The sequence below is a fragment of the Sceloporus occidentalis genome, unplaced genomic scaffold, assembly GCF_023333645.1.
Source record: "Sceloporus occidentalis isolate IW3139 unplaced genomic scaffold, rSceOcc1.0.p SCAF_7, whole genome shotgun sequence".
Taxonomy (NCBI): Eukaryota; Metazoa; Chordata; class Lepidosauria; order Squamata; family Phrynosomatidae; genus Sceloporus; species Sceloporus occidentalis.
The window spans coordinates 79,561,283-79,575,722 of NW_028316987.1; the positions used below are offsets into that span (position 1 = coordinate 79,561,283).

A 14,440-nucleotide genomic window follows, 5' to 3' on the forward strand; every position below is an offset into this window, starting at 1 on the left:
ATATGTGTAGCCAAGCAACATTAGAATGTAGTCAAGATGGTAAAAATTATTACTGCGGAACAAGGAGAGACCATAGCAGTTTGTTTTTGCATGAACCTACTGGGAAGGGGAAGATTCCATCTCCTCCTTCTCTCTTCTTCTCCTTGCTAAGTTAATAGAATGAAAACTACTTTTGCACTTTGAACATAATTTGCAGCAGTGGAAGTAACGTGAAGACAAAGGGGGGAAGTGGGAGGAAGGGATCAAAACTGGGACATGCTTAAAGCAGCTGAACAGTGGCACTACAGAGGATTAATTGTCATGCCATTAATTGGACTTCATATAAGATTTGGTATCACTTTACTATATGCAACAATCCCTTCATTGGCTTTGATGTGAACTAGTTTGTCTATTTGACATTTTCAACTGGTAAATTATATACATTATGTTTTCAGGGGCTGCCCTTCTGTTTTTCCATTTGCTTCTACATCATGGGTGAGAAGCAATCAGTACTCCAGATTTGGTTGGACTGCAACTTCCAGCATTTCTTACCATTAGCTGGGCTGGCTAGTGATGCTAGGACTTGAATGTCAATATTATCTGGAGGGGGGGGGGGGCAGCCCATGATTACATCCCTTAAAGAAATGGTTATATGCACCCCTCCGTAAGATACTGTATACCCCAAACTTTAAACTCTTTTATTAGTAACCCAATGTGCATGCTATCAAGGGTTGTTCAGTAAATTCAGATAAATGCTTGAATGGCTCCAATTGCCCAGTAATCAATGACACCCTCCTTCTCTCTCACATACATGTTGTCCCTTCCTATTTCTTTCAACAGCTTGAAGCTCGAGGCTTTCCCCTTTTGATCATACTTACTATAGCTTGTGTCACTAAGGAAATAATTCACACTGAGTATGAAATATTTTATTTCCATTATGATAATATCCCTCAGAAGTATTCACTGAAGATGTATGCCAGTGAAGTCGCCTCTGTAAGTTTAAGAACAACAAATCTTTTACTAGTAAAAATCCTTAACAGGATTGGCTAAAGTTCCTAAGCCTAAGAGCCTCTTACCACAATTTCCATATGGCTAAGAGCCAAACACTGCACAGATTCAGTTCCTTCCCAGGCATTTGCTTATCCACTCTCAAGAACTAAATCAGCACTTATTGCCTCTTCTCTCAGTGGTGTTTTCCATAAGCCCCCAGTCTGCTCATAACTTTCACACACAGTGTTCCAGTAACCCAGGGGTGAGAGATGGGTTATATGGTGTTGGAACGCAAGTGTAACTCTAATCAGAACTAGTTTGTACAGTCAGTAGTGAGGGATGCCAGGAATTGTACTTCCATAACATCTGGAGGGTCATGCATTCCTTAACTCTGCAGTAATCTTTTGCTTCTCTAGAAGTTAGATATTGAGGCGCCACATGTTCCAGCCACATGAATGTAAATGCATGCTATGCTGTGTGGCAGCACATTGCCTCCCTTCTATCCACCTGAAACTGCCAATCCAGACAGACAATTACTCTATAAATATCAACAGCTCCACTGTGAATCTAAACATTCTATTAAACACTGTTCAATTAGATAGTAAGATAGTAAGTTTAGTTTACCAAACACCTTGTTGCTGCTATCTGCCTTCCAGTCATTTCCAACTTATGACAACCCTAATATGAACATATTTTAGGGTTTTCTTGGCAAGATTCTTCAGATGGGGTTTGCTATTGCCATCATCTGAGGCTGAGAGAGTGTGACATGCCCATGGTCACCCAGTGGGTTTCCATGGCTGAGCAGATGCTTAAACCCTGATTTCTAGAGTCCAATGCTCAAACCAGTACACCACAATTGTTCTCTCAAACACTACTAGGTTTTAAATATCTGTTCAAGACAAGTACAGTATCAATAAAAGCGGCCAACAGAACATCTTTAGTTCTAGAGGGGAAATCACAGGTCTTCATCTCTTTACCTGACTTTTCATAGGTTTCTTCCTATGGAAACATGGGATTTATAGTTTGGTAAGGCTCGAACTCTATGAAAGTGAATTTTAAATATCTCACAAAACTGCAATTCTTAGATTCCACCAGATGGAGCCATGTAAGTTAAAGTAGTATCAAAGTGCTATAAATGTGTAGTGTGAAAGAGATCATATTGTTGTGGTGTCAGTAAGAAGTTCAAAGAATCATGCTTGGGGTGAGAAGAGAGAAAGAGAGAGAGAGAGAGAGAGAGAGAGAGCACAAATAGGTATAACAAGAACTCAATACCATTACTGGATTCATCTGTGAAAGGGTGGAAAGAAGCAAAATGAGTTCATCAGTTCTTAGTTATCTCAGCAATACCTTCTGATTTAGGAATACTCCCCCCCCCCCCCGACAGCTAGGCTGTTCACTTTTTTCTCCATTTCTAACAAAGCTGACTGAGGTTGACTGGGCTTATGCCATGGCACATCTTGCTAAGAGCAGATGTTAAGGCATTACATGGAGCAATTTACTACACTAACAGGTGCAACCTTTCAAAGGAACAACAGGAGTTTGGTTGTGAATTCTAGTTGTGAGGTATGGCCCAACACCAAATGGTGTTTTGAGTAACAGGCACTGGACACCTCTTCTTACCAAATCCACTTTCATACAGTCAAAGTTATAGCTGCAAGGGATGCACTTTTTTAGAAGCTGCATATCCAAGTTGTAACCTGTATACAAATCACAAATTACACATACAGAATTGACATCAATTTGTTTTACACTTTTTTGTTTGGCACTGATATTTTTCTTCCACAACGTAAATATGGGACCTTTGATGTTTGTTGTGTGATGTCCATACATACGGAGAGACTTGAAGGTACAAGGAAGGGAACTAGGTCAGAAATTTGGATGAGGTATGGGACTTGCATTGGATAGCTCCATATGCTGCACCTATAGTCAATAGAAGGACCTGGCAACCTTTCCAGGAACCACAGGAAGCTCTTCATTTGTACATCCCATTTTCTTAATTTTTTTATAACACCCCCCTCCTATCCTCTATTGCTTTGTTTTCTTCAAGCATTCAGCTATTCACATGTCCTCTCACTGTCTTTCCTCCTGAAGTCTAATAGGGAAAAATTTATTTCCCCTGTTCCTTTCTATCAGCCCCTTGATCACTATAATGAAGAAGACAAAAGAGCTCACTACATCTCATATTGTGCTACTTATTCTGACCCAGCCTCTGAGCCCAAGTTCTCACTTCCTGCAAGAAAGCTTCTTTTGAAACAGCAAACAGAATGGAACATGTTTTAATCAGATTCACACTTTTAAGATGCAGTGTGTGACTCATGGGTTTATATTTTTAAAGTCATACCTACTTGGTAATTTTACATTTCATTATTCTGAATATTGCTGCTAGACATCACCGCTGAATTCTCATATCTAGCTGTGTCAATTCAGCAGCCAAAAGCTCTGCAGACTATGATATAAAATAGTATTGAATTTTCTTACACAACATGTAAGACTTTGCCTACTGAGCTAATGTAATATTGATCCAACCTGAACTGGATGAAACAGAGGTTTTTAGTCTTCCCATATAAATACAGAGCATACTTAAACTTCTCTCTTTTTATTTTCAATTTCAGGCTTCCAAAGCTGCGAATGACAATAAATTACTTAATAATGTGTAAAAGGCAACCACCTAAATGGTTCACTGTGGAGAAAACATCTTGACCAATAATTTATGAGATTATATCACTACCTGCTTAGCTAAAATGTGTCAGTCTTCTTTCTTTTCTTTTTTTAAGGCTCCTATTAATCTTTCTTTGCCTTGTAATTTGTGAGCTAAGGGTCAAATGGATTTCAGCACAGCAAATCTATTTTTAGCTGTTTAAATTGGAATTACAGAATTGCTATGATTCTTTGGAAATGATTGCTAGACATTATTGTATTTTAAGATTGCCAACATTTGCTTTTATTCTGACAGTGTATTCTGAGACTATGATTAGTAGAATATAAATGTGCAGTTAGAAAAAAATAAAGTTAAAAATTCCCTTTGTTCATAGTCTTTTTTTTTTTAAATTGTCTAGCATGTTAAGCAGGGTCAGCCCTGGTTAGTACTTGGGTGCGAGATGCTGTAGGTTAGATTTAAGAGTTGGCAAATGCACCTCTGGGCATTCCTTGCCTAAGAAAACCCTACAAACTTTGTGGGGTGGCTGTATGTCAACAAAAACTTGAAAGTACACACACACACACACACACACGAGGTCAAAAACATGACAAGAAAAAATATATAGCATTCTGTTTGTGTTTTTCAGCTTTATGATTGAATTTATTGACTAGTTACTATTACTAAACAAGAAAGGTGCAACAACACAAAACAGATGTCATTCATTTCAATAGAAAATCAGGCACAAGCCTATCTCTCTCATTGAAACCAGTGAGGTTTAGCATTCCTTATGTGTTAGTTGTTCCAGCATGGGTATACAATCCTGCATTAGCAGAGGCTCCACATTTCTGTTTTTTGGGGAGCAAAACACCATTCAATCTATTTATAAGCTGAGACCTTTGTGTGAAAAGAACAGGATATTTCCACATCTGCCAGGCTTTAAATCACACCCATGGTGTTCAAAAGCTTAAGTTGGCATCACACTTAGCTGCTTAGCTAGAAACAAGCACCATTTACTTCAATGTGAAATGAGACATACTCATCTCTCTCACTAAATCAGTGGAGTTTAGAATTGCTTCAGAACTAGTTGCTTCCAAAGTAACCATAAGTTGAGGGTCACCATAGGGCATGACGGCAGTTAAAAATAAGAATTGCTCCAGCTGAAGTATATAATTCTGTACTAGCAAAGAGTCTTCATTCCCGTCTTTGAACAAGAAGGCCCTCCAAACACAAGGAAAAAATACCCTCTGAGAAGGACATGAGAAACTCTTCTATGAACAGGACTTCCATTCTTGCCTGCAGTGTTCCAAAGATTAAGCTGTAGGCATGACACTTAGCTTTCTTCACTCAGCACCTTGCCTTGACATGGGTCAGTCAGAGATATGATGCTGGAGTTTATATGTTTTCCTTGCTTCTCACTGCAATATCATGGCATGTGGAAGATCAAATAGGTCCAGGCAATCCATGACATCACCCTCTCTAAACCATATTCCACAGTTAAGATTAATAAAGAGGCATGTTTAATAAATTCAGTTTTGTGAAATATTTTTATCCATGATTATATAGACCAAGCACCTTTTGTGACATACTGTGTAGTAGTATAGAGTGATTGTTTATTAATGGTTCTTTCTCCAGAACCCAAAAGACATTCAAAGCCCAAATCTGAACCAGGCTACTCTGAAGCAGGGTTACTATGAACTGTCTGTATAGCAAATTGGGTTGCAAAAAATTAGTAGGCAAAAAAATGTTCATCTTCATGTTTTGCTACTTTCTTTACAGGAATCTTTTAAAATATGCTCAAGAGAAAGATGGAACACTTCTCTGGGTTAAATGGAAACCCATACATGTATAAATATCTGTGCACACACAGATACTCTGGAATAAAGATGTGAGGAGAAATCATTTTAATTACTTCTAATATTGACCACAGCTGTAATACTTTGTCTGTGCTGTTCCAATGATATGTAAAGTTTCTTAAAGTGCCTTTTGAGCTTCCCTTAGGCATTCCATAGGCTAAGCTTCAAAGAAATGTTGTGTGATGAATATGTGTAATTTATCACATTAGCTCTGCTTGGTTAGGAAGTAAGCCATTTTTCTTGAAAGTCATCAATGGTTTGCTTTCAGGCTGGCTGTTCTTATGTACACTTTCTTTTGCCTTAGGTTGTGGCATTCAGTTTCTGTGCATGAAATCACACATTCATTGGGTTTTTGCTTAACTACAGGTTGCTGCCACTTGTACTCCCTTCTTACTCTCTTCCAGTTGTATGCCATAGTCATGATGAATTTTTCTGCTGAACTTACAGATCAATGAATGGGATGGATAATGCAGTGTGCCCTTAGTATGCGCTGGGGTTTGGTTTCAGGACTCCCCATGAATACAAAAATCCATGGATGCTCAAGCCCTATTAAATATAATGGCATAGTAAAATGATGTCCCTTATATAAAATGGAAAAAAAATCAAGCTGTGGGTAGCTGAATCCATGAATAAAGAATCTGTGGATACAGAGGGCTGACTATAATATGGTCTTACCAGACTGCTTCCCTCAGTTTATTGAGTCTAAACAGTTATCTGCACTGGGATATTCTGGTGGAGTTTTGGACCTCCTGAAGCATCAGCCACAGCTTCTGAAATGCCATTACTTTGGCCCGTTAGAGACCGCCCAAAAGGGGCGGTCTCAGGCCGCTGCCGGTTGCAGTGTGGAGGAGCCGCAGCAGCCAAACCGCGCGACTCCTCCACGCTGCAAAAAAGGAGCGTGAAAATCGCGCTCCTTCCGGCAACCTGGAAGAGACGTCGCAAGTGCCAAAGCGCGCACTCGCGACGTCTCTTCTGGGTTGGGTTGTGCGGACGCAGAGCGTCCGCTACGTCAAGATGGCGGCGCCCATCTGTATAGGGCGCTGCTATCTTGACGTATCAGTTATGCGCGAGGGGCAAGGTGCGTCTGGAAGGTGCGTAATCGCAGCGCAAGGACGGCGTCTCTTAGGCCCATCTGTAACACGCCTTTGTTAACAAGACTCTCCAAAATTGCTGTAGGGTCTCTTGTCTTTGAGCTTGTTTCACTTTTCCAGGACCAAAGCCATCACACACAAAAAAGTCATCTTCCACACTAAAGAATGTCCATACCAGGTGTTTTTGGAGTGCAGCTGCCACAATCTTTCAACAATGGCTAGGGAGGAAGGGAGTTGGTGGCCACAAGCGTGTGGAGGGCTACAGTTTTCCACATGTGGGAGAGCAGCCACCTAACTCAATTAGTTAGCTAAAGGGACAAACTCCCAGCAGCTATTGTGAATTGCTATTGTCAATGTTACTGCATACAGTTCTCCAGCACCATCCTTTGAATAGGAAAAACGTATTCCATTAAAACATCCTTTAATACAAAATATTAAATAATGACTAATGTTACAAGATGATATTTCATCTGCATACACATGCTAAATCATGTTCACTTTGTGGGCATTTTTATCCCAGGAATTGTATGGTAACTAAGTAGATATAGGAACACATATTTTAAATGCAACAGTTCTGATTTCTATGGTTAAAACAAAAGACACTTTTAATCCAAAGATACATTGGGAAAACTATAATGCTTGCTTATAATAGCTTCAGTTCACTCATTTTCTTGAACCAGAAAATTACTACTGTAGCGGCAATAACCTTGACACTAATCTCTTTGAGAATATTTCAAATAATTTGGCTGACTGGTCTTTTTCTCCACACATCAGTTGAAATAAAAATTTCTACAGGAATTCACACTCGAAAGCTTTTTGCTATGGAGAAAAACCTATTATTAAATTTAAAGGCATCGTTATACTACTGCTACAAGGCTTTCTAATGGACAGGTTAAATACTAGATAGTCCTTCAGTCATTCTTTTGTTTGCTCCTTTGTTACTAAAAGGGATTTTAGAGAAACATGATGAAGCTATTTAATCTCAAAAACAAACACACGAAAACTTGTGAAGTAGATTGCTATTTACTTTCAAAGGTCTAAAGCTTCTATTAATAAGATACTTTCTCAACGATGCATAAGCGGATCCGTGTTAAAATCTGCCAGGGAACAGCACGTCTTTTAAACATGACTGGAAGAAGCAATCCTAAACTCACAATTTTAAGCCAAGAAGAGCACAACCAAGATGAAATACTGATTAAAAACTATAGTTTTTATGAGTAAGAGCCAACTGAAATCTTGTAGAGAATAAAATCAGAATTGTAGACTTTATCCGTTCAGACCAAAAATAGAGAAGATATGTGCGTGTTATATTTTTTAAATGCTTTCTGATATTGTGGAAGCAAATGATTACAACACAGAAAATATGTTTAGCACCACTTCTCTGTAATATATAGTTAGATCAGTACTGAAAGGCTGAGGGATGGGGAAATACTATCACTGTTATTCTCCAGAATTTTGATTTTTCTACTATCAGTCTCCTTTGGAGAAGGCAGGAAAGAGATGACCCTGCTTCCTCCTCTGTAGAGCCTGAAAAAGTTAACCATGTGAAGATCTTGGCCATGCTGGGATCTTCAGTTTAAAATAAAAAAATATCCCCCTCCAGTTCTGTTCTTTTGAATTACGTTTAAATCAGTCTCCTGTAGCCCCCTTGGTATCAGGAAAAAGGGATTGTTCTCTTTTCATTGCAATGAATTTGTTTTATGCTTGTTGTGCTGATGCAACTTTAAGCATGTTGCATTTTGACAAGTTAATGTTGTTTGTGAATTGCTTTTCTCACAGTTTGTTGTGGAAACGTGACAAAGTAACTAACCAGCCAACTAGCTGCTTTGATTCATGGAGGGCTTTTAAAAACAAAACATGCAGGAACATCCAGAAATTGAAGTCACATCTACAGCATGAAATGGTGCAGTCCAGAATGCTACAGCAGTCAGCATGCTCTTCTCAAGTCAGTGTGGTGTAGTGGTTTGAGTACTGCACTAGACCTCTCAGAGGCTAGAGTTCAAACCCTTGGGGAGGTATGTATGGAAAACCATTTGGTGACCTTGGGCAAGTCATGTTAAGGAAAAAGCAACATGGGACATACAGTGAATGAAATAAAACATGTATGTGAGAGTCAGGGTGACTCAGCAGAAGCAATTAGAAGCCACACAGGTGTAAAAGGTAATGGAATTAGCAAGTCCTAAATGCCAAGGACAGAAATGTAAAGTGGATAATTGAACACACCTGAGAATTGTTAAGTGGTCAAGGCTGAGATGATGAAATCATTAATTGTGGGTTGAACCAAGAGAACCAATGAGAGTGGATGTACACGCCCACTGGGTGGAAACAGACAACAGTGGGTGGTATTTTGCAATGACTATAATAATGGCTATGAATCCCAATGTATTTTGTGGGTAGTAGTAGTATTGGATAGTATTGGAGCTGTATATAGTAGAATAAAGTAGATCTTTTATATAAGACTACTGAGTTGTCTGGTGTCTTGAGTGAAGATACAAGAGCCAGCAGGATCCTGAAGAAGTGGGAAGACTTCTGTGGAAGCAAGAGTGAGAAGGCTTGGAGAGTTTGTCAGGGTCTTCAGCCTATTCTCTGTAACTCTGCTGCTTTAGAGCAAAGCTTTAACCACTGGCCAAAACTGGTCAGCGCCGGTGCGTAACAAGGTGGTGAGTTCGAGCCAGAGGTGAAGAGCAACAACTCCCATCATCCCTGACAAGTCACACCTCTTAGCATTAGAGGAAGGCAACGGAAACCTCCTGCAAAAATGACAGGGTCACCATAAGCTGGAGTCAACTTAGAATCAAAGAGTTGGAAGGGGCCACAAGGACCACCCAGTCCAACCCCTGGCCATACAGGAATACTCAGCTTTAGCACTGCCATGAGCTGGCTGAGGTTTATTAAAGACCTCCAAAAAAGGAGACGCATTCTATTCCACTGTCAAACAACTCTTACCTCTGAGAAGTAATTCCTAATGGTTATGGAATCTCTTTTCTTGGAATCTGAATTCACTGTTCTCTTGGAGGCACATAACAAATACTTTTCTTGCCTGAATGAGTGACACTCGCTTCCTCATGGCTTCACTATGTAAATGGAAACTGCTACAGCTACAAGTCAAAATTCCTGGTGACTGGTAGATGGTGATAGAGGGGAAGGGAAGCCCTACTCTTATTGTTTGGCACCACAAGGCCTTAGTAGAGGTGATGCACAGGTATAGCTAGTACTATACCTATGCATGTGTAATATGACCTACTTCCTAGATTACCTTTTCTTATGCTGGACTCCTGCCACTCAATTTACCCCTTCTCCAAAACCTATTCAGGGTTATCTTAATGGAAATAGAGTAATTCTAAAAAGGTATGTATCTTCAGGTCTCAGGCAATGTGCAACTGGGGTCCAATAAATCTAGAGCAGTGGTTAAACCAAAACTGTTTCATTTTCCAGGCTTCTGTTTAAATGTAAACAAATACTAGGGGCTCAACATATTAAGTTCACTGTTGCAATCTATTCCTACGAAGCTTCTATAGTCCATTCTTTCTTCTCAGCTGGTCAGGAGTCAGACTCAGCAGTCTAACTTCCCAACTATTTTCTTCTTCTCTCCAGCCCTCTTTCAGAACATTCTGAGCCCTCTGAAAAGCTGAACACTAGAGAGAAGACACAGGTTCTGTCTATTGGTTAGCAAACTAAGCCTAATAATATTTAATAAACATACAGAATGGACCTACTATCTTTCCAGGGAGGTACAATTCAGAGACATAGCCCTGTTAGTCTAGAATACTGGTATGCAAAGGTGCTACAAGATCCCTTTGGATACTACTATCTTTTCCTGTGTAAAGTCCAGAATAGTTTTAAGCTTCCTGGAAATAAAAGCTCAGTATTTCTCTAAATACAAAGAATCTAATTTCCTTTGTCACCTTTTCCTGCTCTATGGATTTTCTTTCAAGTTGCAAATTAAAAGGAGAAAAAAGATTCACCCAAAAAGTTCTTCTCTTCCATTGTTCATTGTGGCATAAACACATAAACCTATTGAAGACAGTTGCTTGCACATCACTGCCTGTATTAGTCCCATGGCTCCCTGAGTTCTAACACTGGCACCCTAAGGGCTTGCGCTCAGGCTGAAAAAATCCTAATGTTAAACTCTATTAAACTTGTAACAGCAGCAGCAAGCCACAGGACAACACCATAAAATCCTTCAGTGCTCTCTTCATTAGTGTTAACAACATGCAAAATAAATCTCGAGAGCACACATCAGTACAAGTTTACCATAAATGAACCAAGTGCAACTTCACTGAAATGAAAGGTGTTTTATGCTTATGTATCTCCACATGAATGTCACTATGCTGAGGGAATTTTTCCAATCTCCTCTCCTTGATTACTGCTGATGGAGGCATTTTTGCTGTGGCATATTTGGCCAGTGTTTCTGCCAACATTGCTTGTCAAATGCTACCCTGAGCATATTTCATGTGCAGTATGTTGTACAATCTTGTACAATTAATATTATTCGCCATCTTTTCCTTTCACTGCCTTTGTTTCAAAACAAGCCAAGGCCTCATAGCTTAAAACTCAATATGGCCTCTTCATCATGTTATGGAAATACAGTCTTATGATATGCAACTCATTTCCTGGAAGTATGTCTTACCTTCAGGGAATCCATCCCAGATTTCTAATCGGTCATAGCGACAGAATACTCCTCCTGGAGGATTTGAATCAGGTTCCAGTTCAAAGCTTTCAAATTCCAATATAATCTCTGACATCTTTGGTGCAAAAACAATGTAAGTGCATTCAAGGCTATTGGGATATTTTTCAGGGAAGCCTGGTGATCTGATCACCCCACTCATTGATGTAAAGTTTCTGGAGCATTCTGGTCCTGCAGAACAAAAGAAAGAAATAAAAAAGCAGTAAGCTGATGGCATTACAGTTAGATACAAAACACACTGGACCATTCTATCTTTCCAAATAGTAGAGTTGCTTTTCAGTGAAGCACCTTACTTTAATCACCATATTAATCACCCAGCTAACATGGTTCCTTCTATTGATAATTGATGTTAAAATATAATTCACATTTATTGCATGAATTTCAGTTTTCAACTTGTAGCAAAATAATTTGAAAAAGAAAACTTGTGGCAGCTCTGAGGAAGAGGGGGAAAATTATGACAAACTCATATGGGAACAATGAAAGTGTAAACTGCAGAAATCTCGACAGCCCTGGGGAAATAATTATAGTCCCTTCAAGCTTAAATCTTTAAATCTTAAGGTTGACAGCCTTTTATTGGTAAAATAGAACATTTTGGAAGAGGAGGGGGAGTGGATTCAGTAGATGGAGCAGTGGTTTCAGATTCCTAGAGCAGTGCCTCAGTAACTCTGCCAGATGTGACCTATGCCTCCTAGACAAACTAGATGTGAAAGGTAATTCGTACTTGTACCAAGGATGACTGACTCATTCTGAGTGGTGTTGACACAGGTGCACCAGTAAAGTGTTGCTGTTAGTGAAGGCATGATAAACTGTGTGATTACTGGCAGTGTTGCTGGAATCCAACTAATATCAATGTTGACACACTAACCTTATGCTCATAATGTTAGCCATAGTGCAGTCTTAGATGTATTCCACAAAATACTTACACTCAGAAATAATGGGCATGGCCCATGTAAGTATTCCTGTTGCATTAATTAGCAACAGAGGATGCTCAGTCTTACAAAACTATGTTTTCTCATTTACTGCTCATGGTGCTTATTTGGGTTGTTTTTCAGCTATATAAAAGCAATATATCACTTGATGAACCTTTTTTTTTTAAAAAAATATTGTCAGCCCTCCATATCCATGGAATCTGCATCCATGGATTCAACTATTCATGTCTTGAAAATATTTTTTCCAAATCCAGAACGTAAACCTTGATATTGCCATTTTATATAAGGACACCATTTTGCTACACCATTGTATATAATGGGACTTAAGCACCCAAAGATTTTGTTATCCATGGGGTCTTGGTACCAAACACCAGCAGATACCGAGGGCCCACTGTAAACACGATCAAGCATTTGGCATCATTAGTTATCTTACTCTTGTCCAGTGAAGAAGATGCACATTTTGATGCAGGCTTCCAAACACATATTACTAGTTGGAATGGGAACTGTGGTTGTATTTGTAAATATGAATGTGCATGGGAATGCAGAAATCATTTATCTCTTTTACTATATTAGATTGCAATGGAAGATTTGTTGTTTTTTGTGGGTTTTTCAGGCTGTGTGGCCATGTTCTAGAAGAGTTTCTTCCTGATGTTTCGCCAGCATCTGTGGCTGGCATCTTCAGAGAATGCTGACCTGGAAGAGTGTGTGTGTGTGTGTGTGTGTGTGTACACACACACTCTGTGTGAGTCTGGGAATGCAGGAGTGATTTGCATGTGTATTGTTCTCTTGCTGATGGCAGGCCTCAGGCTGGGAGGCTAATGCAAAAGAGGAGTAGTGTCTACTAATTGGTGATCATTATCTGCTGGAAAAGCCCCTGACTCTGAGTGGTTTCCTATTTGCTGAGTCCTCATTTTGCTATTCTTCAGGTAGCCAAATTTTGTTCACTTTAAGGGTTTCTTCTTTCCTGTTGAAATTATCCAGATGTTTGTGGATTTCAATGGCTTCCCTGTGCATCCTGACATGGTAGTGGTTGGCATGGTCCAGAATTTTAGTGTTTTCAAACAGTATTTTATGCCCAGGATGGTTTGTGGCATGTTCTGCTACTGCTGATTTTTCTGGCTGACCCAGTCTGCAGTGCCTCTCGTGTTCCTTGATTCTTGTTTGCACACTGTGGCGGGATACATACCGCCATTTAGTACATATAGAATACGTACTACGGTTAGGAAGGGGCGGTGCTTCCGCACCCCCCTAACCCTAGTACGTATCCTATACGTACAAGATGGCGGCGCCCTTTCCACATGGGCGCCGCCATCTTTGCGTATCGGACGCTGAGCGTCCGTACGCATCGCGCCGCTTGTGACGTAGCGAGCGCGCCCCTGGCGCCTCGCTACGTCGCAAACGCGACGGTAAAAGAAGCTCCATTTTGGAGCTTCTTTTTCGGTCCGCGCGGGAGTCGGGCCGTCTGAAGGCTCCGGCTCCCCCGTGGACCTACTGGCGGCGGCGGCAGACCGCCGCAAAGCGGCGGTCTGTACCCCGCCTGTGTTTGATGGTCCCTATATAGACTTGTCCACAGCTGCATGGTATGCAGTAAACTCCTGTGGCTGTAAGAGGGTCTCTCTGGTCCTTGGCTGAGCAAAGCATCTGCTGGATTTTCTTCATCGGTTTGTAAACGTTGGGAAGAAACTCTTCTAGAACATGGCCAAATAGCCCAAAAAACCCACAAAAAACTATGGATGCTGGCCATGAAGGCCTTCAACTTCACATTGAAGGTTTGTTGAGTTGTGTATTCAAATGTGGAATGCCTTCCACTTGATGGGAATACAAACCTGAACATACATTTTAAAAGTAGTGTAGAGCAGACAGGTAAGTTCTGCAATTTATTTGTAAGTGCTGCTGATGAAATTTATTCCTCTCAGATGCTGAGACACCAGCTTCCATATACTAATATTTGTTTCTAGATGGGAGCACCTGCATTTTTCAAGACTCTTCCAGAGGCCATGGTTTTTAAGAATGTCACAGGTAGTTGCTAATGGAGCTGAGCATTCTTAAACTTCACCTAAATACCCTTTAATGCTATTTTTTAAATAATAATTTTGAAAGTTTCCAAGTCAGGTATAAATGTTTAAACAAATAAAAGGTAGGTAAGGAGACATTTGAGCAAAGTGTATGGTATATGATCAAGCTCTATAATGAAATCACTTCAGGACAGGCACACTTTTATAATGACTAAAATCTCATGTTACTGCTTAGAAAAGTGGTTCATTTTCACTTCA

General features: G+C 40.0%; 1 protein-coding gene across 3 annotated transcripts in view; it reads right to left on the bottom strand.

Moving 5' to 3' along the window:
* Positions 1-14,440, bottom strand: part of LOC149310013 (neuropilin-1-like) — a 161,443-nt gene that overhangs the window by 77,026 nt on the left and 69,977 nt on the right. For all 3 annotated transcript variants that reach the window (XM_089533490.1, XM_089533489.1, XM_089533488.1), the window contains exon 4: positions 11,182-11,409. In XM_089533490.1, coding sequence (XP_089389616.1) covers positions 11,182-11,409 — 228 coding nt within the window. The remainder of the gene's footprint in view (positions 1-11,181; positions 11,410-14,440) is intronic.